This window comes from Hyla sarda, chromosome 11, assembly GCF_029499605.1.
Source record: "Hyla sarda isolate aHylSar1 chromosome 11, aHylSar1.hap1, whole genome shotgun sequence".
Lineage (NCBI taxonomy): Eukaryota > Metazoa > Chordata > Amphibia > Anura > Hylidae > Hyla > Hyla sarda.
Window position 1 is genome coordinate 23,752,906 of NC_079199.1, and position 24,928 is coordinate 23,777,833.

Sequence of the window (24,928 nt, forward strand, 5' to 3'; positions counted from 1 at the left end):
AAGCCCTCTGGTGTCTTCCAAAAGTAAAAACTTGTCAATTTTTTAATGCAAACACAAAGTAGACATATTGTATATGTGAATCAATATGTAATTTATTTGGAATATCCATTTTCCTTTCAAGCAGAGACTTTCAAAGTTAGAAAAATGCTAAATTTTCAAAATTTTCATGAAATTTTTAGATTTTTTACCAAGAAAGGATACAAATATCAGTGAAATTTTACCGATAACATAAAGTAGAATATGTCACGAAAAAACAATCTCGGAATCAGAATGATAAGTAAAAGCATTCCAAAGTTATTAATGTTTAAAGTGACAGTGGTCAGATTTTCAAAAAATGCCCAGGTCATGAAGGTGAAAATGGGCTGGGTCATGAAGGGGTTAAAGGGGTACTCCGGTGGAAAACATTTTTTTTTTTTAAATCAACTGATGCCAGAAAGGTAAACAGATTTGTAAATTACTTCCATTAAAAAATCTTAATCCTTCCAGGACTTATTAGCTGCTGAATACTACCATGAAATGTATGAACACGACCACAGTGCTCTCTGCTGACCTCTGCTGTCCATTTTAGGAACTGTCCCGAGCAGGAGAAAATCCCCATAGCAAACATATGCTGCTCTGGACAGTTCCAGACAGCAGAGGTCAGCAGAGAGCACTGCGGTCGTGACAGAAGAGAAATCCAAAGAGAAAAGCATTTCTTCTGTAGTCAGCCCATAAAAAAGTACTGGAAGGATTAAGATTTTTTAATAGAAGTAATTTACAAATCTCTTTTACTTTCTAGCATCTTTAAAAAAAAAAAAAAAAAAAAAAAAAAAAAAAAGTTTTCCACGGGAGTATGCCTTTAAAGGGTAACACCACCCCTAGACATCTTATCCCCTATCCTTTAAGATGCCTGATCACAGGAAGGGAGGGGTTCCTGCTGGCGTTCTGAATGTTAATGTTCACAACGCCGGCAGGAACCCCTCCCCTCCTGTGATCAGGCATCTTAAAGGATAGGGGATAAGATGTCTAGGGGCGGTTGTGATTGTGACGTCACACCCCTTTATGAGAGGGGACGTGACGGCTGTGGTAGCCGGGTGTCCCAGCGGCTGGACCCTCTGTGATCCTTTGGATAGGGGATACTTAAAGGGACAGTGCCATTTGAGCAGTGAAGCACGGTGCATTCTCCATGGCTTCATCAGTGCAATGCCTATGTTTCTAAGACTGCCAGAGAAAAGTGAGAAATTAATCTTCGGTGAAATAAATGTTAAACTTAAAATTGTGGTAACAGCTTCATACAGACAGCTTTGGGACACCAGCTGCATGAAGACAGGTTAGTGGTTTAGTGTCCCAAAATGTAGTGATGGGTTCCCTTTCTATTGCTAAGAAAGGAATGGGCTTAATCCAGCTCAAAAGGAGATATATCATGGAAAAATTAACTTATCCCATATCTGCGGGATAGATCGGTATCCCCCGCATGGGTCCCCTGCTCTCCCTGGGAATGGAGCGTCACGACCCCCGCATTGAGTGGCAGCCAACACGCCCCGTCCATGTATCTCTATGGAGAGGGAGTGTCGACTGTCGTTCAGTGCGCGGGTGGTGACGCTCCTTTCCCATGGAGAGCAGGGGGCCCATGCAAGGGATACCGATCTATCCTGCGGATATGGGATATGTTATAAAACGTATCCCCTATCCTGTGGAAATGTGATAAGTTTTTATGCGTGTTTCTTCTCCTTTAAAGAGGTTGTACCCCTATAACAACTTATTCCCTATTTACAGGAAGAGGTAACTGTCTGACCTCGAGAATGTGGACCTGGGCCTTCTGTCAGAATGCAGTAGCAGTGCATGTTCATTGTCTATGGAAGCCGCAGGTAATAGCCATGTACAGCTCTGAGCTATCCTAGGCGGCTCCCATAGAAAATGGAGTAATGGTTCGCAAGCACGACTGTCACTCTGTTCTGACGGTCGCCATTCTTAAGATCGCAGGGGGTCCCAGCCACTGGACCCCCGTGACCAGATATTTATCGCCCAGCCTGTGGTTAGTTTTAGAGAGAGGGGAAACATTTTTACTTTTGGCAATCAAAAATAGAAAGGAAGATGGAATTCCTGGGGGTAATCTGTGTATGCAGCTTTAAGGTTTTATTTTAGTTTTTTTCAGTTGGAGAACATTACTAAAGTGCAGCTGTTTCCTAACCAGCCCAAGATTTATTTACTTGGCTTCAGCCATAGAAAACGTTGCACAGTAATATCATAAAAACATACACAACACTCATGCCTCCCATTTCCTGATGAGTAAGTTAGCCCGAAATTTTCTGTGCCAGTAAAAGGAAAACAGTGGCGTAGGAAAATGTATCCCCTATACAAAAAATAGGGGATAGGTGTCTGATTGCTGGGTGTTCAACCGCTGGAACCCCCCACGATCTCCTGCTTGGCACCCAGCTTTCTTCGTGAATGGAGCGATCTCCGCTCTGTGCAAGGAGACTGTCGACCCCCTGCCGAAGCTCTGGTCAACACGCCCCCTCCATGTACCTCTATGGGTGAGCAGGAGAACACAAACGCTGTAGCTCCAGCTCTCCCACAGAGATACATGAAGGGGGGGTGTCAGCCGCCACTTCCTGCTGTGGTCGACAGAGCTTCTTTCATGGGAAGAGCCGAGGTGCCAGGCAGAAGATCGCGGGGGTTCCCAGCGGTCGGACCCCCACAATCAGACACTTATCTACATACAAAGGATAGGGTATGAGATGTCTGATCTCTCCAGTGACTTCACGAGGAGGCGGGGCTGTGAGGTCACAATCCTCCGGCCCCTGTATCGCCCGTCATCAGGCACGGAGCGAACTTCACTCCGTGCACGAGATGACAGGGGGTGCTGCTGGAGAGATCATGGGGGTTCTCAGCGGCGGGACCCCCGCGATCAGGCATCTTAGATGCCTAGGGGCGCAGTAGCCCTTTCAATTTTCAATAAAACCAAAACAATAGAAATGGAGCTTGTACTCTTTCCTTTATAGGGGATCTCCAGTGATTTTTTTCCCCATGATAACCAGGTTGCCGAAATAAAAAATAAAACATTTTTTAACTTACCTCCTTACGCTCCCCCGAAGCCACCGAGATTACCATCCTGTCCTCTCATCCAAGCTTCTTTCGGCTTTAAGTGCCTAAAACTTCACACACTGGCCGCAGCGACGTCCCACCTCTTCCAGTGATTGGTTGAGCAGTAGTGTGATGTCATTACGTGACACTGCCGCTCCCCCTATTACTGGCTGGGGCAGGACATCGCTGCAGGCGGCAATTAGCTGAGAAGTGTGACTTGTCAGGCACCAAAAGTATAAATATTTTACTGGAGTTTTCCTTTAAACAAATATCAAATATGTCAAATTTATCATATTGTTGTGTACTATATGATGGATTTAATACATCTGTCAACTCATCTTTTTGCTTTGTGCATTTTATATGCCGCCAATCAAGTAAAGTAAGATTGCAAAAAAATTTTAACAAATAATTAAAATGTCTAAAAATATGTCAAAAGTGCAAAAGTGAAAACATGCATGAAAAAAATAGTGTGAATTATGCCAAAAAATAAGCAGTAAGGCAATGATAAATCCCCCATCTATGTGAGAGTTTCCCAACCAGTGTAGCTCCAGTTGTTGCAAAACTACAATTCCCAACATGCCCAGACAGCCAAAGGCTGTGATGCTGGGAGTTATAGTTTTGCAATAGCTGGAGCCCCCCTAGTTGGGAAACACTGGTCTATGTGTATAAGGGCAGCACTTGAGGCTATGTTCACATCTGCATTGTAGGCACCATTAAAGGCAGACTCCATTTAACAGCAGTACACAGAGCCGGAGGGTCCATTGTGCCAGGACATCAACGAAATCCGTCAGACTCCACTGATTTTAATGGGGTCCATCAGGTTTCCAGTATAGTGGCCATTCATTTAACAGGATTTGACTCAACAATACTGTATTGCAGCTTTCTTTTTTTGGTCCGGTCATTTGGATAGATTTTGCAAATGGAGCTTCAGTGGCAAATGTAAAACCCAGTCCACGGCTAAGTTCACATGGCAGAATTTCCGCAATTCCGCACAATTTCATTGGTTTCAATGGGATTCCGCAAAATATAAGACTGGTCTTAAATTTTTGCAGAACGCTCACGGCAAAAATTCTGCTGTTTGAATGGGACTGCAGAATCCCATTTAAATCAACGTGAAATAAATTTCAATGGAATTTCCGGCAGAACTCTTCAGCAGATTTCCCCACGGAAATTTCACTGTGTGAACATAGCCTAAGGGTTATCTTCACACCACTGAATTTCCAAGCAGAATTAAAGGGGTATTCCAATTTTTTTTATTTGACTATGCTACAGGGGCTGTAAAGTTAGTGTAGTTCATAATATAGTGTCTGTACCTGTGTGTGACGGTTTTCTCACAATTCTTATGTGATTTTCACCCCAATATTTATTTTTACCAGTATACAAAATGACTGTTGTCTCTGATTTTTCCCAGGTTGCAATGCGGTCGAGACCTGACTCACTAATCAGCTGATGACAGGGAGCCGGTCTGCTTCAATGGGTGGAGGGATAGCTTGGTGGGAGAGAGATCAATCTGCAACAGCTGTAGGCACCCTGATTGAAAACCACAGGTCTTTTGAATGGATGCCGCTCATTTATGTTTCAATGGGTGGGGTGGCTTATGTGTCGGAGGGAGTAAAATGGAATTATGGGATTTGTAGTAGGGATCGACCGATTATCGGTTTGGCCGATATTATCGGCTGATATTCACGATTTTGGACATTATCGATATCGACAATTACCTTGCCGATATGCCGATAATGCGCCCGCGTTAAATCATTCATCTGCAGCAGCTTCTGCGGAATATTGGTATAAGTTATCGGCTATCAGCCTCAAAGTTCACAGGCCGATGTCGATCGATCCCTAATTTGTAGGCAAAGAAGAAAACTCAAAAAGGAAATACCAGTTCACAAAAAGCTAGCCACAGTATTATGGTAATCTCAGAGCATAGCCATTTATCCCCAAGACAAGTGCAGATCCTTCCTAAGCATGTCCATTACTGTCTGCCAGGTACGTACTAAAATCACCTTATGGTGGATAACTCCTTTAAGCTGAGAAATTCTGCTGCATGAAAACATCGGTGTGAACGGGTTTTCCTCTGACCTGTTCACACCACGGAAATTCTGGACGTCTGACCCATGAGAATAAACATGTTCATTGTTTTGGTGGCGTTACACACAAACTGCATTGCCGCTAATGGTGATGGCGCAGGTCGGTGCGGTCCTAGTGCTGATGGATTTGGGTACAGACAGAAGCTCCACTCGGAATATCGTGCAGAGATTCTGTAGTGTAAACAGGTCCTAAAGGTTCCTTCTCATGCACAATAACTGCGGCAGATTTTATGCTGCAGATTTTTTTACTGTGTTCAACTACTATTTAAACTGATTTAACAGCATAAAATCCGCAGCAGATGCAGTACTTGTAAATGTACCCAAATAAATTTCCCAAGCACAGTCGCTACAGGAGAACAATATGGCTGATGGCAGTTTATCATGGTTGATGCGCCTCCATGGCAATAATGCGGTGTCTATCATACCTGCAGTGGTAGATTTGCCCACACCTCCTTTGCCAGATGCAACCATCAAGACGTGCTTAACCCCGGGTATTGGCTTCTGCTTTGGCAATCCACGAGACATCATCTCAGCCTGTCTGCTCTTCAGCTTTTCTTCATGAGATCCAGCTGCCTTCATGGAAAAATGAAAAAGTAACTCATAACCCATAAAAGATAAACCTGTAACCAATATAATACACTGCTTAAAGGGGTATTCCAGGCCAAAACTTTTTTTTTATATATCAACTGGCTCTGGAAAGGTAAACAGATTTGCAAATTACTTCTATTAAAAAAATCTTAATCCTTCCAATAGTTATTAGCTTCTGAAGTTGAGTTATTTTTTCTGTCTAACTGCTCTCTGATGACTCACGTCCCAGGAGCTGTGCAGCTCCTATGGGGATATTCTCCCATCATGCACAGCTCCCGGGACGTGACATCATCATTGAGCAGTTAGACAGAAAACTTCAGAAGCTAATAACTATTGGAAGGATTAAGATCTTTAAATAGAAGTAATTTACAAATCTGTTTAACTTTCCGGAGCCAGTTGATAGATTATATATATATTATATATATATATATATATAAATAAAGGGTTTGCCTGGAATACCCCTTTAAATAATTTCTAACCATTTAATTATAAAGTAACAAACTGTGTGTGGTTCACATCACATTAATGTCTCCAACATGGATGTATGTGGAATACCATCAAAAAAGTTATTCAATTGTATAATGCAGCATAGCCACATGCTGCTAGGTCAGTATTTCCCAAACAGGGTGCCTCCAGCTGTTGCAAGACTACAACTTCCAGCATGCTTGGACAGCCTTTGCCCTGTCTGGGCATGCTTGGAGTTGTGGTATACACCAGCTGGAGGCACCCTGGTTGGAATACACTGCATTACACTGATTTGCTGCAGGAAAATCTAACCCAACACATAAAACCATGCATACTCTGATGTGGATTTTGCTGTGGATTAGTCTATCTGCAGCGTGCAGTATACATCTGAATACCTTTTTTTATGGAAACCTGACATATACCCATAGTAGGGACCATAAGAATGATTTATCAGCAATGTATTGTAGGGAGAAATCCTAATAAAATTTTCAATATGATGGCGTGGAAATCACAATCCTTAAAAGGGGTATACCAGGATATTTTCCTTAGAGGGGTACTCCACTGCTCAGCGTTTGGAATAAACTGTTCCGAAAGCTGGAGGCGGGAGCTTGTGAAGTCACAGCCCCGCCCCCTCATGACATCATGCCCGCCCCCCTCGATGCAAGTCTATGGGAGGGGGCGTGACGGCTGTCACGCCCCCTCCCATAGACTTGCATTGAGGTGGCGGGCGTGACGTCACGAGGGGGAGGGGCCGTGACGTCACGAGCTCCCGCCTCCAGCGTTCGGAACAGTTTGTTCCAAACGCTGAGCAGTGGAGTACCCCTTTAAGCCTTTAGGTCCATGATTCCAAGTTACAATACTGTGTTATTTGCTTCTATTACCTCCGGGCGCTGCTCTGTCCGGTTTTCATGCACAGGACCCACACCCAGAAGTTCTGTAGTCTTTTTATTTCACTTTTATTAGTAAATCACTTCCAAACTGATATACACCCACCCACTGCGGCATGGCCACACTCCCTGGAGTCCATGTGACCTGTGATATATTGTCTCTGGCCACACAGAATGCTGGGAAAAGTCAGAGACAACAGTAAAATAACACGACTTCACTACAGCATTTCCAGGTCTGGGCCCCTGCCACGAAAATGGGATGAAGTGGCGCATAAAGGTAATAGAAGTATATTACATAGTATTATAACTTGGCATCATGGGTCAAAGGCTGAAGAACAAATATCCCGGAATACCCCTTTAAAACATACACCCTATCTGCAGGAGAATGCATGTGGTGTCCAACCACTGAGACCCCCTGCAATTTCCAGAACAAAGCCCTGGGTCTCCCTGTGCATGGAGCGGTAGGATCGTCATGCACTCTATGTAGTGACTATAAGGGCACGTTCCGTATTTCACGCTGCGCAAAATCTGCAGCAGCAGAAGGAAATACGCTGCGTATCCCTCGCTCACCACACAAACAAGGCTTTCTGGCAGCAACCCTATGTGTGACGTGAGTTTTGGAGGTGGGGCCGTGTGCCGGTGTGACTGTGACGCACGTCACCGCCTCCAAAACTCACTGCACACATAGGGCTGCCACCGGAAAGCCTTGCGTGTATGGTGAGCGAGGGATATGCAGCGTATTTCCCGCTGCTGCTGCACATTTTGCGCAACGTGAAATGTATACGCCAAGTGTATACACCAAGTGGGAACGTGCCCTAAGAGCGCTGGAGATTCACGATCACAGTGGTCAGAACCCCGCAATCTGACTGTTATCCTGCGGATAGGGGATATGTTTTATAGCACTGTAGTATCCCTTTAAAGTGTTACTGTCTTTTCACAGGTTGATCAGAGATGTGAAAAGTTGTCGATCACACTGGGTTTCACTCGTGAGAACCTACTGCGATCGCGAGTTACTAGCCAAGGAAGCGGGCGGCATTGTGCTCCACTCCTGGCCTGCCGAGAGATCCGTCCATTTTTCTGTGTAGAGAGACCAGGAGCGATCAACAACTTTGGACAGGTCACAGACATGACAAACATTTTGATCAGTTGGGGTCTGAGTTCTGAGTCCCCCCACCAATCGCCAGAATGAGACGTGAGAAGTGCTTGCTTAAAGGGGTACTCCGATGGAAATTTTTTTATTTTTTTTAAATCAACTGGTGCCACAAAGTTAAACAGATTTACTTCTATTTAAAAATCTTAATCATTCCAGTACTTATTAGCTGCTGTATGCTCCACAGGGAGTTGTATTTCTTTCTGGAGTTCTTTTCAGAGTGCTCTCTGCTGACACCTCTGTCCATGTCAGGAACTGTCCAGAGCAGGAGAGGTTTGCTATGGGCATATGCTTGTACTCTGGACAGTTCCTGACATGGACAGAGGTGTCAGCAGAGAGCACTGTGGTCAGACTGAAAAGAACTACACAGCTTCCTCTGTAGTATACAGCAGCTGATAAGTACTGGAAGGATTAAGATTTTTATATAGAAGTAATTTACAAATCTGCTTAACTTTCTGCCACCAGTTGATTTTTTTTTTTTTATAAAATTTGTTTTCCACCAGAGAATCCCTTTAAAAGTGGGTATGCAGAAATAGTAAAACAGGGCTAATTTCTCCCAAAAAACAGCACCACACCTTTCCTCAGGTTGTGTGTGGTATTACACCTTGACTCCATTCACTTCATTATAACCGAACAGCAATACCACACACGACCAGAAGACAGGTGTGGCACTGATTTCTAAATAAAGCGCCTCTGTTTTTTCTGATCCTGGATAACCCCTTTAAGCGCTTCTCTCATTCTCTCATTGCACAAGACAGGCTTCATAGACTTGGTGTATTATTAATATAAATTTTTTTTTTTCAAACAATGTGCCTCCAGCTGTTGCAAAACTAAAACCCCTGTCATGTTAGGAGTTGTAGTTTTGCAACAGCTGGAGGCACGCTGTTTGGAAAACACTGGCATAGACTTGTCAGCCAGATGGGAAGAGAGTCAGATCAATTGAAACTTCTGATATATCTGACAGGTCAAAAGTTTATTTTTATTTACGTGACAGGGACACTGATTTATAGCCACATGTATGTAAACTGGGCCCCGCTGCAACCATAGATTCCTTCTGGATGGATTCCTGGTGAGTAGAGATGAGCGAACTTACAGTAAATTCGATTCGTCACGAACTTCTCGGCTCGGCAGTTGATGACTTTTCCTGCGTAAATTAGTTCAGCCTTCAGGTGCTCCGGTGGGCTGGAAAAGGTGGATACAGTCCTAGGAAAGAGTCTCCTAGGAATGTATCCACCTTTTCCAGCCCACGGGAGCACCTGAAAGCCGAACTAATTTACGCAGGAAAAGCCATCAACTGCCGAGCCGAGAAGTTCGTGACGAATTGAATTTACTGTAAGTTTGCTCATTTCTACTGGTGAGTATTCACTTAATACATTGCAGTGTACACAAGATCAATTTTATTACTTGTACTAGGAGTCTTGCACCATTTAATATACATTTTCAATAAAAAATAAAATAAATAAAAAAGCCCATTTTATGGCATTAGATCAGTGTTTCCCAATCAATATTCCTCCAGCTTTTGAAAAACTACAATTCCCAGCATGCCCGGACAGCCTTCGGCTGTCCGGGCATGCTGGGAATTGTAGTTTTGCAACAGCTGGAGGAACCCTGGTTAGGAAACACTGCCTTAGATCCTGACTCCCATTCACACACGTGCAGGCCCTGGTTACCGGGTCACTATCTGACACCCACCGAACTGAAGGAAACTGCAGGGACCGGACCTCGCCGTCCACCCTGCAGAAAGCAAGTCCGAACCCGCAGAGCGTTCACCCCGAACACTACAAGGCCCCGGGAGGCCGCCATGTCACGGTCTCCTAGCAACGAGGGTTCTTCTCCGGGGCTGTAAAGAAAGTGCGCGTTCCACGCCTCGTTCTGGTTCCGGAAGTGGGTGCAGCAGGAAGTGGACGGCGCACAGTTTGTACTGCACTAGAGTGACAGGTAGAGCCGCCCCGCAAATGTCACTATCTTTTATTTACCCCACCGCACATTCATATTCTGCTTATATTACTGGAAGCTCTCCAGATGTGAGAGCATGCTGGGAGTTGTAGTTACACATCGACAGGTTGCAGAGCATTGCTATACATTAGTGTTTACCAAACAGGGTGCCTCCAGCTGTTGCAAAACTACAACTCCCAACGTGCCCGGGTCTCGATCACTGTTTCTACACCAGGGTGCCTGGGAGTTGTAGTTTTGCAACAGCTGAAGACACACTGTTAGGTAACAGAACCTAACTCTGCCTTTCTCAACCAGTATGCCTCCATATGTTGCAAAACTACAACTCTTAGCATGCACTGACTGCCGAAGGGCATGCTAGGAGTTGTAGTTATGCAACAGCAGTAGGCACACCACTACAACTCTCAGCATGCCCTTTTGTTGTCTGTGTATGCTGGGAGTTGTAGTTACGCAAGAGTATCTGGGAGTTGTGGTGTGTCTTTTGCTTTTGCATAACAACAACTCCCACCATGCTCTTTTGTGCATGCTGGGAGTTGTTAAGCAACAGCAGGAGGCACAGCCTTACCACCTGCTGCATGATCCTCCTGCCTGCCGCTGCAGCTACCTGTGTACACCCCCGGCACCCGCTCTCACCCTCCGGAATAGGGGCGGAGTGGGTGCCATTAGTGACACCCCTAGCAGGAGCCCTGATTTGTCAGCCGTTAACAGACGACGAATCGGGGCGATCTGGCACCAGTGCCACCTCACTCCTGCTGGGTAAGGGTGATTTTGGCTGTCTTGGACTCTTTTTTCGGGGTCACCGGAGACCCAATTGACCCTGAATCACTGCAAATCACAGGTCTCAGGACCCCCCAGGCATTTGCATGAGATGCCTGCTGAATGATTTCAGCAGGCATCCTGTTCCGGTCCCCGCCTGGCGAGCAGTGGGGACCAGAAAAATGCAGGGCGTACCTGTTCACCCTGAATCCCCAAGAGACTGAGATTTGTGGCTGATTCAGAGCACAGAGGGGTTCGTGCAGATTAAGGAACATTGAGGAAGATTTCAGCCAGATCCATGCATCGGATCAAGAGAGCAGCTGCTAAAATACCATTACATAGCAGCAAACAGATATTTAAAGCTGCTGGTGCCTCTGGAGTCCCACGGACATCAAGGTGTAGAGTCCTCCAGAGTCTTGCAACTGTGCATAAACCTTCTATTCGGCCACCACTAACCAATGTTCACAAGCAGAAATGGCTGCATTGGGCAGAAAAATATATGAAGACTAATTTTCAAAAAGTTCTGTTCACTGATGAGTGCCGTGCAATCCTGGATGGTCCAGATGGATGGAGTAGTGGATGATTGGTGGACGGCCACCCTGTTCAAACAAGGCTGCGACGTCAGCATGGTGGTGGTGGAGTCATGTTTCGGGCCGGAATCATGGGAAGAGAGCTGGTTGGCCCCTTTAGGTTCCCCGAAGGTGTAAATATGACCTCTGCAAAGTATGTGGAGTTTCTGACTGACAACTTTCTTCCCTGGTACAGAAGGAAGAACTATGCTTTCCGTAAAAAATCATCTTCATGCATGACAGTGCACCATCTCATGCTGCAAAGAAAACCTATGTATCAATAGCTGCTATGGAGATAAAAGGAGAGAAAGTCATGGTGTGGCCTGCATCCTCCCCTGACCTCAATCCTATTGAGAACCTTTGGAGCATCCACAAGCAAAAGATCTATGAGGGTGGGAGGCAGTTTACATCCAAACAGCAGCTCGGGGAGGCTATTTTGACATCTTGCAAACAAATTCAAAGAGAAACTGTCCAAAAGTTCAATGGATGCAAGACTTGTGAAGCTGCTATCAAATAAGGGGTCCTATGTTAAAATGTAACGTGACCTGTTAAAAGTTTGATTTGAAGTAGCTTTTGATTTCAGTAAATGCTGCAAACACAACAAATGACAATTTTCAGTTCTTTACAACCTATAAAGTGTTTTCAAACTTACTGACCCTGATTTACTAAAACCCGAGTGTTTAATGTGGAGTGTTTTTCTTTTTACTGAGTTTTTCCCCCCCTGATTTACTTATCCCTCGCCTGTCTCTGTTTTTTTTTTTTTTTGTGTCGCGTGGGTTTAAATCTGTCTCACGAAATGTATTCTGCCCTGATAGTCAGTATGGCCAAGATGATTACAGAAACGTCCAATTAACTCCTTAAATACGTAGGGCATCACACCGGGCTAATAGCACCGATCGTTGTACAGCGCACTATTAACCCTTTAGACGCGGCGATCAAAGTTGATCGCCGCGTCTAAAATGAAAGTAAACGCTTCCCGGCAGCTCAGTCGGGCTGATCGGGACTATCGCAATAAAATTGCGATGTCCCGATCAGCTAGGACGCAAGCAGAGGCCCCCCTACCTTGCTCCGTCGCGTCTGATTGGCGTTTGATTGCTCAAAGCCTGAGCTACAGGCTTGAGCAATCGAGCCCCTAGAATGCTGATCCATGCAAAGCTATGGCTTTGCAGGGATCAGGGTAAAAGATCAGTGTGTGCAGTGTTATAGGTCCCTATGGTAGCTAAAACTGCAAAAAAAAGTGAAAAAAGAAAGATAATAAAGGTCATTTAACCCCCCTTTTCCCATAAAAAAAAAAAAAATGTAAATAAAAATAAACATGTGATATCGCCGCTGTCCGGGCATGCTGGGAGTTGTAGTTTTGCAACAGCTGGAGGTGTGCAGCTTTGAGACCACTCACTGCTGTACGCTGTATCCCTATGCTGGGGCTGCAAAAGATAAAGAAAATAAACATTAACTCACCTACGTCGGCCGCACGCTGGGGATGGGAACGTCTGAGAGCCGTCAGCCTATCACCGGCCGCAGCGATGTCCCGCCCCGGCCAGTGATAGGCCGAGCCCACTGTCATGTAAGAAGCCGGCTTTAACTTTCTGGCATCAGTTGATTTAAAAAAAAAAAAAAAAAAAAATTGCCACTGGACTACCCCTTTAATAAGCCAGACAGAGCAGCCGGCCAGGCGGTGAAGAACGCTGCTGAGCACTTCACTGTGTTATAACTCGCATAACTGGTGCCAGAAAGTTAAACAGTTTTGTAAATAACTTCTATAAAAAAAATCTTTATCCTTCCAGTACGTATTAGCTGCTATATACTACAAAGAAAGTTATTTTCTTTTTGGATTTCTTTTTTTTTCTGTCCACGGTGCTCTCTGCTGACACCTCTGTCCGTATCAGGAACTGTTCAGAACAGGAGCAAATCCCCATAGCCAACCTCTCCTGCTCTGGACAGTTCCTGATACAGACAGAGGTGTCAGCAGAGAGCACTACAGTAAGAAAAAAAACAGAAATCCAAAAACAAAAGAACTTTCTCTGTAATAAACAGCTGCTAAATAGTACTGGAAGGATAAAGATTTTTTAATAGAAGTAATTTACAAATCTGTTTAACTTTCTGGCACCAGTTGATTAAAAAAAAAGTTTTCCACAGGAGTACGCCTTTAAAGAGGTATTCCAACTTCTGTAATCCACGGGATAGCACAGTGAGCAATGTATTGCTTTGGACCGCAGATGTATCTAAGCCTAAAACCGTGCCCCTGTCGCTATGTTATGCTGCCCTCAGTAAACAGTGCTAGAGGTTTATGTTACATGCATTATTAATCTTCCTTACCTGACATCTCATTATGTCTCTTTCCTGTCTTATCTTTTTGTTACAGATGGCGACAATAGAGAGGGAGGTCGCTGCCCGTGTTGTGCTTCAGCAATGTTTGCATGCCAAGTTGCAGGTTAGACCTCAGGATAAGGACTCTGATGCTGAGTGGGTGGAGGTAAGCTACATTTTTTTCACGGCGATTTCGCCGTGGCTATCCTGAACAGCCCACTGAGCTAACCGGCATACTTTCACTTTAGACGCGGCGTTCAACTTTGAACGCCGCATCTAAAGGGTTAATAGTGCGCGGCACCGCGATCAATACCGTGCGCTATTAGCCACGGGTCCCGGCCATTGTTAGAACAGCGGCCGGGCCCGACCCGCTATGACGTGGCCCCGCGTTATAGATCGGGAGCGGACACTTGACGTTCCAGTACGTCATGTGTCCTTAAAGGGTAGCTCCCACCATACTATTTTTTATTTATTTTTTGCTAGCCCGTTCCCTCCTCCTCCCCCCCCCCCCCCCGCCCCGCATACCCCGTTCCCTCATTACACTTGCAGTTACTGCAGAGTCCGGCAGCGGGCGTGCAGGGACAGCGGCAGCCAGTGGCCGGGGAGCCAATGCGCTCGCTCCAACCTGTCTGATTGACAGGCAGGGAGCGAGTGCAGCCTAACTGAAAAAGGACTGATTGCCACTCCAAAATCAGTCCTTTTTCAGTAGGCGGTTTTTAAATGTAAATTAAACCTTTTTAATGAAAAAAATTATAATAAAAGTATATTAGAGATATGTTGTAGTACATAAGTACTACAACATATCAAAAAATAAAGTTGGTGACAGTGCCCATTTAAGGAGTTAAAGGGGTACTCCCGTGGAAAACTTTTTTTTTTTTTTTTTTTTTTTTTTTTTAAATCAACTGGTGCCAGAAACTAGTGACATCTCTGTCCATTTTAGGAACTGTCCAGAGCAGGATAGGTTTTCTATGGGGATTTTCTCCTACTCTGGACAGTTCTTAAAATGGACAGAGATGTCAGCAGAGAGCACTGTGTTCCAAAAAGAAAACCATTTCCTCTGTAATATTCAGCAACTAATAAGTACTGGAAGGATTAAGATTTTTTAATAGAAGTAATGTACAAATCTGTTTAACTTTCTGGCACCAGTTGATTTAAAAAAAAGTTTTCCACAGGAGTACCTCTTTAAGATGAAAAGGTAAACAGAGTAACAAAAATGTGTGCATTGCTCAGCACATATCTGTCTTTGATTTTATTTTAACATATTTTAAGGCACTGACATCTTATAGCAAGCTGCTATAACAAGAGTACATTGCATCTATATTTGTTTTCCTGGAAGGTCATATACATTGTTATACAGTGGGGCGCAATATTTCATCTATAGACACTTAAAGGGGTACTTCGCTGCTCAGCATTTGGAACAAAATGTTCCGAACGCTTAGAGTCAGCGCTGGGAGCTTGTGATGTAATAGCCCCGCCCCTCATGATGTCACACCCTGCCCCCTCAATGCAAGTATATGGGAGGGGGCGTGACAGCTGTCACGCCCCCTCCCATAGACTTGCATTGAGGGGGCGTGACATGATGTAATGAGGGGGCAGGGCTATGACATCACAAGCTCCCGGCTCCAGCATTTGGAACAGCTTATTCCAAATTTTGAGCAGCGGAGTACCCCTTTAAGCTGCTGTGTGTTCTGTGTGTTGCACAGGTGGATGGTGGGTGGAGTAGTTAATAATTAAGAGCTGATAAGTTGTAGTTGTTTGCAGCCTCCAAGCTCTTTTGTCAACCAAGCATTCATTTGCAGCAGATACAGCAGAGGGGAAAAACTTTAAAAAGCGTGTAAGTGTTTTAAATTCCTAAGTGTGGGTTTTCTTTTTAAATTTTTTGTTTTTTTGTTTTTTAATTGGTTTTAGTCTCAGTGCTGAGTCACACAACTGAATAGATCTGAATGAATAAACTAATCGTATGAAATACTTTCGTCTTTACATAGTTGAATGTGCTGACAACAAAATCACCCAAAAATTATCAATGGGAATCAAATGTATCAACCCATGGAGGTCTGGATATGGAGTCAAACTCAAGATCAAAGTGGAAAACCCCACTACAGGCTGATCCAACTTTATGTAATGTCCTTAAAACAAGTCACAATGAGGCTCAGTAGTGTGTGTGGCCTCCACGTGCCCGTATGACCTCCCTACAACGCCTGGGCATGCTCCTGATGAGGTGGAGGATGGTCTCCTGAGGGATGTCCTCCCAGACCTGGACTAAAGCATCCGCCAACTCCTGGACAGTCTGTGGTGGATGGAGCGAGACATGATGTCCCAGATGTGCTCAATCGGATTCAGGAGAACGGGCGGCCAGTCCATAGCATCAATGCCTTCCTCTTGCAGGAACTGCTGACACACTCCAGCCACATGAGGTCTAGCATTGTCTTGCATTAGGAGGAACCCAGGGCCAACCGCACCAGCATATGGTCTCACAAGGGGTCTGAGGATCTCATCTTGGTACCTAATGGCAGTCAGGTTACCTCTGTCAAGCACATGGAGGGCCCCCAAAGAAATGCCACCCCCCACCATTACTGACCCACCGCCAAACCGGTCATGCTGGAGGATGTTGCAGGCCCAGAACGTTCTCCACAGCGTCTCAGGACTCTGTCACAGTTGCTCAGTGTGAACCTGCTTTCATCTGTGGCGAATTTGCCAATCTTGGAGTTCTCTGGGTCATGCCAAACATCCTGCACGGTGATGGGCTGTAAGCACAACCCCCACCTGTGGACGTTGTGCCCTCTTACCACCCTCATGGAGTCTGTTTCTGACCGTTTGAGTGGACACATGCACATTTGTGGCCTGCTGGAGGTCATTTTGACGGCTCTGTCAGTGCTCCTCTTGCTCCTCCTTGCACAAAGGTTGAGGTAGCGGTCCTGCTGCTGGGTTGTCGCCCTCCTACAGCCTCCTCCACTTCTCCTGATGTACTGGCCTGTCTCCTGGTAGCGCCTCCATGCTCTGGACACTACGCTGACAGACACAGAAAACCCTCTTGCCACAGCTCACATTGATGTGCCATCCTGGATGAGCTGCACTACCTGAGCCACTTGTGTGGGTTGTAGACTCAATCTCATGCTACTAGAGTGAAAGCACCGCCAGCATTCAAAAGTGACCAAAACATCAGCTAGGAAGCATAGGAACTGAGAAGTGGTCTGTGGTCTCCACCTGCAGAACCACTTCTTTATTGGAGGTGTCTTGCTAATTGCCTATAATTTCAACCTGTTGTCTGTTCCATTTGGACAACATCATGTGAAATTGATTGTCAATCAGTGTTGCTTCCTGAGTGGACAGTGTGATTTCACAGAAGTGTCATTGACTTGGAGTTACATTGTGGGAGATTTTATGAAAACCTGTGCAAAGGAAAAGTTGTCCAGTTGCCCATAGCAACCAATCAGATCGCTTCTTTCATTTTGCAGAGGCCTTGTTAAAAATGAAAGCAGCGATCTGATTGGTTGCTATGGGCAACTGGGCAGCTTTTCCTCTGGACAGGTTTTGATAAATCTCCCCCATTGTGTTGTTTAAGTGTTCCCTTTATTTTTTTGAGCAGTGTATTTTAACCCCATAAGGACACAGCTCATTTGCTCTTAGGACACAGGCACCCTTTTCCTGCGTTTTTTGATTTTTCTCCCTCGCCTAAAGGGGTGCTCCTCAAAAAATGTGATTTATTCAGCCCACGTTACAGCAGCGAAGCTGCTGTAACGTGGGCTGAATAAATCAAATTTTTTGATTTTTCACAATTTTTGGAGTGCTGCGTTGCGGTTTGTCTATATAAGGAAATCTTGATCAGATTTGGAAGGCTGGCACCCACTTTTTATTATCATTTTTGTGGTGCTGCTGCCTATTCTGTTTGCTATTCTAGAACTGCCTTTAGCATTAAGTAGTATATTTTCTTAGTTTGCTACTGGCTGCTTTGCACATTTTATATTAGGCAACAACTATATCAAAAGTGATGAATTTATTCATTGTTCCACCACATTTGCGCAACTAATAAATTTAACCCCAAATTATTTCTTTTTAGATACAAAGGGGTATGGTCATGTATGTCTGCTTTTTTAAAGGTTCAACAAAAGATTTAATTCCAAAAATGGGTAAGTTACTATGTGTATTCTTAGTCCTTTTTTTTTCTACATAGAACCCACATTTAAAATTTTATAAATATACATTTATTGAAATTAACATGTCCAGCGATCCAGCATAGTTTCACTCTTGTGAAAAGGATCCCCAGATATTTTGGTATAAGAAAAAAAAAAAATGTCATAAAGTTTTTTAATAACTTTATTCTTGACTACTACTACTCAACTTATCACCCCAAAAGTATAAAAAAAAAAAACCCTTAATGGGGACAATTACCCCATTCCACCCTGACATCAATCCGGTGTTGCCTCCAAAAAAAAAAGTCCTGAGCCCGCCTCATACACTGTTAATTACAAGTACGTTTATACTGTGTTGTCAACATGTTAACGCTATGGAATGTCCACATGAAAATCTAATAAAATGCTGGTGCTAGGACCACACGGGATTGTCCCGTCTGCGGAGTCTGCAGGAAGAAAGGACATGTTTATTCTTTCTGTGGACACTGAATTCGGAGTTTCCATGCCAGAAACATCAGGCGCAAAAATTCCGCCGTGGGCACAGCGCTGCAGAATCCCATTAAATTCTAAGGGACTCTGCTGCAGCGGAATCTCCATGCAAAATTCCAATGCGGAATTCTGCACAGAAATTCCCACGTGTAAAATGTAATAAAAGCAAAAAAAAAAAAAAAAGTTGTAAAAATGTATATTAAAAACTGTCCCTAATATAAAATAAATTTTACCACCCTTTTCCCGTTTGGCTAATGAAAAAGTAGCCCTCATACAATCCCATAAAAAATCTTAATCCTTTCAGTACTTATGAGCTTCTGAAGTTAAGGTTGTTCTTTTCTGTCTAAATCCTCTCTGATGACACCTGTCTCGGGAAACGCCCAGTTTAGAAGAGGTTTGCTATGGGGATTTGCTTCTAAACTGGGCTGTTCCCGAGACACGTGTCATCAGAGAGCACTTAGACAGAAAAGAACAACCTTAACTTCAGAAGCTCATAAGTACTGAAAGGATTAAGATTTTTTAATAGAAGTAATTTACAAATCTGTTTAACTTTCTGGAGCCAGTTGATATATAAAAAAGTTTTTTCCTGTACGCCCTAAGCCCGATCCCGGTGTGAAAAACGGGGTCATGCCGTGACCCCGCATCACACTGGGTTGGTCCCGGCTGCTAACGATAGCCGGGACCCTGGGCTAACAGCATGCGGCACCGATCGTTGTGCCGCGCGCTGTTAACCCATCAGACGCGGCGATCAAAGTTGACCGCCGCGTCTGAAAACGAAAGTAAACGGTTCCCGACAGCTCAGTCGGGCTGATTGGGACATCGCGATAAAATCAGCTGGGACGCAGGCGGAGGTCTCCTTACCTCTCTCTGCGGCGTCCGATCGTCGATTGATTGCTCCAAGCCTGAACTACAGGCTTGAGCAATCGAGCCCCTATCTGACTGATCCCTGCAAAGCTATGGCTTTGCATGGATCAGCATAGGAGATCAGTGTGTGCAGTGTTATAGGTCCCTATGGGAGATATAACAATGCAAAAAAAAAGTGAAAAAAAAAGTTAACAAAGGTCATTTAACCCCTTCCCTATTAAAAGTTTGAATCCCCCCCTTTTCCCATAAAAAAAAAAAACTGTGTAAATAAAAATAAACATATGTGGTATCGCCGCATGCGAAAATGTCCGAACTATAAAAATATATCATTAATTAAACCGCACGGTCAATGGCGTGTGCGCAAAAAAATTCCAAAATAGTGTATTTTTGGTCACTTTTTATATCATAAAGAAATGAATAAAAAGCGATCAAAAAGTCCGATCAATACAAAAATGGTACTGATAAAAACTTCAGAACATGGCGCAAAAAATGAGCCCTCATACTGGCCGGTTCGTGGAAAAATAAAAAAGTTATAGGGGTTAGAAGATGAGAATTTTTAACATATAAATTTTCCTGCATGTAGTTATGATTTTTTACAGAAGTGCGACAAATTCAAACCTATATAAGTAGGGGATCATTTTAACCGTATGGACCTACAGAATAAAGAGAAGGTGTTATTTTTACCGAAAAATGCACTGCGTAGAAACGGAAGCCCCCAAAATTTACAAAATTAAATTTTTTTCTTCAATTTTGTCGCACAATGATTTTTTTTTCCATTTCGCCGTGGATTTTTTGGTAAAATGACTAATGTCACTGCAAAGTAGAATTGGTGACGCAAAAAATAAGCCATCACATGGATTTTTAGGTGCAAAATTGAAAGCGTTATGATTTTTAGAAGGTGATGAGGAAAAAATTAAAGGGTTAAAGGGATACTCCGCTGCTCAGCGTTTGGAACAAACTGTTCCGAACTCTGGAGTTGGGAGCTTGTGATGTCATAGCCCAGCCCCCTCAATGCAAGTCTATGGGAGGGGGTGTGACGGCTGTCACACTTTTGACGTAATGAAGGGGCGGGGCTATGACGTCACGAGCTCCCAGCTCTAGCATTCGGAAAAGTTTGTTCCAAACGCTGAGCAGCGGAGTAACCCTTTAAGCCTACATCGTTTTAAAGAACACCTTTATTTATTTTATTTTTTTTTAAGTAGTTAATTTAAATAAAAGCTATATAAATTGTGAATCGTAATCATACTCACCCACAGAATACAGCTTTTACCGTAACTTGCACAGCGTAAAATTACTCCCCCCATCCCCCCTCAAAAAAATGTAATAATAAAATTGCTGATTGGATTTGTTGTTGTTTTTTTTTTGTGTTTTTGTTTTTTTCTATGTCACTCCACAAATTGATCACAAACAGTTACATAAATCTTCTTCTCAACTAGATCAGTTTCTGGAGCAGAGTTTTCCAAACAGCATGTCTCCAGCTGTTGTAAAACTACACCACCCAGTGTGCTGGGAGTTGTAGTTTTGCAACAGCTGGAGTCACACTTTTTGGAAAACACTGTTCTTGAGTTACTAGATCCGTATAGCTAAACTGGGATCTCTCTGGATGTAATGCCATGCTGATAGCTGCGGTATAAGACATATAAGACACCTGTGCCTCAGGTATAAGAGAAGTAGGATAAACAAATGCATGCCTGCCCCCAAGGCTCACAAAGTAGATTGCGTGTAGTATATGTTATTATTTCAATCTAAAATGTAAAATTTACATTAAAATCTTACTGCATCTTCTGCTTTCACTTTATTTCTTGAGGAAGAGCATTCATTTGTGGCTCAGTATCTACATTACTGCCATTCTAGGAAGTCCTTTATATTTTGTCACCATGCTCCTTTTCATGTTCTGGGATGAAGGATATGCAGAGCAACTCTTTAACACCACCTTTTGGATGTAGCTTCCCTTTTAAGTCAGTGTTTGAGAACAGAAGCCTAAGGACATGACTGGGGAATTAAACCTACCCATCTGTCCCTCAAGGAGAAACCGCAATCCGCCGCTCTGAGCAGCCACACAGGGTACACTGCCTGATTACGCTGCACATGCACGCGGCGATTCAAAGCCCCTGTGTGGCTGCTCGGAGCGGTGGATTGCCGCTACGAGCAGGCCAGGGGGCGGAGGTGGCAACAGCTGGAGGCATACTATGGGTCGGGTCACCGGACGTTCCGTAGCGTGAAATACGCTGTGGATCAGTTACCTGTGACCCTATCCTAAGGGTGTATTCACAGGTACAGTATCCTGCGCATAGCTGAAGCTGTGTTCAGTCATCGAGTTTACATTGAAATCTGATACCTAAAATTTGCAGCGGGTTACTTAAACCAATACACTGACAGCCGGTTACTTAAACCAATACACTGACAGCGGGTTACTTAAACCAATACACAGGATTATAGTGTAGTCCTGATGTGCTTCCTGTGTGTCGGCATCCGATGCCGGCACACAGGAAGCACATCAGGACTACAGACTGTAGATTTTGCGGACCTGAGGAAGGCTTGAGTGCGGGCCGAAACACGTTGCCCATTATCATTTTAACGATCTTTTGAATAAACATCAGTCCTGTGTTACCGCTGGCGTCCGTTGATATTCATTCAACATTCCTACCCAGTAGCGCTCTTCAGAATCCCTCCTTTTTTCGCCTTTCCTGCCATTTACTTTCTATACCCCTTGGGACTACGGACAATAAGGGACCAGAGCAGCAAACTGGCCACAACTTCTTCTGCACACCCTCATAACCCATGAGACTAGGTGTACTTACCTCACTGTATATCCACAGAAGGTCAGTACAACACCTTGGGTGTTGGTAGTGAGTATTTAGAGTTTGTATCCATCTTCTTGGTTACTAAATACTACACAAGAGAGGGCCCCGCATTTTTCTCCTTTCTTCCTTTTCTTTAAGGATAAACATAACCTCTTTGGTCCCCTCTATTGTTCATATTGTGTGGTGTATATGCAGTTGTAAATTTACCTTTTGTGACACAATGTCAATGTATTATTTTACAGTGAGCTCCCTGCTAAATGTGAAATTGAGTGAATCCGATTCTGGAAAACGCGAGTCCATCACCGAACTCCCTGGAGATGTACTTATTGTTCCTCAGGCTACACTTGGAGGAAAGTCAAAGGGTCGCTGCATGCAGTACCATTCAAATGCAGGCAAGGAGCAGGGCATGGAGTTATATGACCTTCTTATAGCTCAGTGCCAGAAGGAACTGGAGGCTCACCCCCAATGGTTAAAGTCTGGTGCTGCATTGCGTTATGGAACCTATGGAAACAGACAGGTTTTGAAACTTGATACCAATGGACCTTATACACACTTACTGGAATTCTGAACATTTCCTTACACAATATACAATAATTTCCCTTGTTTAACTGTTGTAACTAGAAGACTGACAGTCAATGAGTATATACATATTTAAATAAATATCTAGCGTACGTTCCAGGTATCTTATATATACATATATTATGGCTAAAAAATGTTTTTGTGGATTCTTATCCTTAATTAATTTCTCTAGAATGCAACAGTGTACGATTAGACTAAGGGGACCGCAATGGGGACTTCGTTTGCTCCAGAGTTAAGCCAATCTGTTCATGGGTTGATTCGAGTCCCTTTTTATTAGGAGATCTTCCTTTAAAAAGACCAATATTTTCTGCGAAGCATTATGGAATTTATGAAAACAAACAAGATTAAAACCTTGATACCAATGGACTTTATATGCATTAACTGGAATTATGAACATTTACTAACACAATATTGAATTATTTCCCTTGTTTAACTGTTGTAACAAGAAATCGGGCAGTCAGTAAGTAAATACATACTTAAATAAATATGTAGCTTACTTTCCAGGTTCTTAATATACGTCTATTATGGCTAAAATTATCCTATTAATCTATAATTCATGTCTCTTTAATGGGACCGTTTAACATCAGCCTAAGGGGACCGCGATGGGGACTTTGGTCGCTCCAACATTAAGCTAATCTGTTCATGAGTTGATTCAAGTCCCTTTTCATTGAGAGATCTACATTCAAAAAAATCACAAAATTATTTACTTCCGTTACATAGATGACATCTTTGTTATATGGAAGAGCACAAGACATTCGACCTTGGTCTCTTTTTGCCAAATATGGATGAATCAAATGATTGATGATATTATTTCCAAAGGCACAAAAAATAAGAAAGTGTACTTTAATACATTTTCAAAACTGCTTATTTTAGGAATGGACTTAAAATATTTCTTTTAGCCAGTACATGAAGGTTTGAAAAAAAAAAATGCACACAGAAGGGTACAATCTTCAAATCCCATTTTAGGGATAATGCAGGGAAACAATGGAAAAAAAAGCCGGGCCAGTGGAGGCGCTGCTCAGATGTCGAATTGACAGAGAGACTCAGGCGGTACAGAATAACAAATTTTATTAATGATATAAGGACAACGCGTTTCGGCATCTGCTGATGCCTTCCTCAGGTCCACTTAACAGTTCTAAAACAACAAGGGAAGATATATATATATATATATATATATATATATATATATATATATATATACATATATATATATATATATATATATATATATATATATACGGTACATACACACACACACATATATACACATCTATCTACAATAATACACATAAAGCAGGTGGTACTGCAGTTCTATGTGGCAAGGGCGGAACATGTGAGAGATCTCACGGACAAATGTGAGTATATTTTAAAAATATCACAAATGGATGTATTAAAACTCAATAAATACTTAGCATACATAAAACACAGGCTAATAAAAGAGACATTACGGATGCTAGTAATTAAAAGCAAATCGTGATTCATAAACATGTCGTTGTCCAAAATGGTGTAAAATGCTGAAGGAGTTCAAGGGATTTCACGTTGTCAGGGGTAGACACAGTGTGCATTATATAGATACCATTCCATATGGATCAGTATGTTTTAGGTGGGTAGCATCTATGGGTAGCGGTTACTGGGTGATATATGTATATGTGCGTATTTCATATATTTATTTCAGTGACAGGGTACCAGGCAGATGGTTACAGCGTGTTTACATATATGGAACATTAGGTGCAGGAGTTGCTGCACCACATGGAGTTAATGGGGGGACTAAGCATGGATTATAATAAGAAGTAACTTACCCCAAACTTCATTGGTGTTCAGTGAGGGGAGGAATAAGGAGAGGCTGGGGTTAAGAGGATGCTGAGACATCCGAGTGGTGAGAAGGAGCAGTGATATGCTCGCATCTCAAGGGGGGCTGATTACCTGGTTATCGATCCTGGTAGCGTCTATACCGCTGCAGACTTGTGTGACGGGCCGGGACTGCGCGCTTATGGGCGCGAGTTCCGGCGCGTCCCTTCCGGTGTGTCGCCGCGGCAATGCTAGATGCTGGGCTGAAGCGATGTGCTCCTGTGTGCTGTGAAGCTGCCGGGAGGAATGTGCGCATCGCTAACATAGGTTACTATGTCAGCGATGGGCTGGGTGAAGTGCTGCAGTACTAAAGGGCCCATGGATTAGTCTTGTGATGAATAGTGTACTGGGGAAAAAACTGAGAGTGGGGTGAAGTAAGGGGGTATTGT

At 43.5% G+C, this 24,928-nt stretch overlaps 2 protein-coding genes across 10 annotated transcripts in view; one reads left to right on the forward strand and one right to left on the reverse strand.

The window, feature by feature from the left end:
• Positions 1–10,120, reverse strand: part of NUBPL (NUBP iron-sulfur cluster assembly factor, mitochondrial) — a 62,853-nt gene extending 52,733 nt beyond the window's left edge. For 5 of the 7 annotated variants that reach the window (XR_008849014.1, XR_008849011.1, XR_008849012.1 and 2 more), the window contains exons 1-2: positions 9,933–10,120; positions 5,576–5,723 (exon numbers count right to left, since the gene is read on the reverse strand). Coding sequence is in view for 3 of the 7 variants with exons in the window: in XM_056547028.1 (XP_056403003.1) it covers positions 5,576–5,723; positions 9,933–10,043 (259 nt within the window). In the remaining 4 variants the exon portion in view is untranslated. The remainder of the gene's footprint in view (positions 1–5,575; positions 5,724–9,932) is intronic. The other 2 variants (XM_056547031.1, XM_056547029.1) reach the window with 2 other exon arrangements.
• DTD2 (D-aminoacyl-tRNA deacylase 2) lies at positions 10,057–23,409 on the forward strand. Of its 3 annotated transcripts, none has more exons than XM_056547034.1 (4): positions 10,057–10,178; positions 13,881–13,991; positions 17,883–17,952; positions 22,355–23,331. In XM_056547034.1, the coding sequence occupies exons 2-4, from the start codon at positions 13,881–13,883 to the stop codon at positions 22,678–22,680; spliced, it is 507 nt and encodes a 168-aa protein (XP_056403009.1). In that variant the 5' UTR covers positions 10,057–10,178; the 3' UTR covers positions 22,681–23,331. The 3 variants fall into 3 exon arrangements, with proteins under 3 accessions (XP_056403009.1, XP_056403007.1, XP_056403008.1); XM_056547032.1 differs by lacking the exon at positions 10,057–10,178 and adding an exon at positions 10,192–10,264 and having other exon boundaries at positions 22,355–23,409; XM_056547033.1 differs by lacking the exon at positions 10,057–10,178 and adding an exon at positions 10,258–10,302 and having other exon boundaries at positions 22,355–23,402.
• The last annotated feature ends 1,519 nt before the right edge of the window (positions 23,410–24,928 follow it).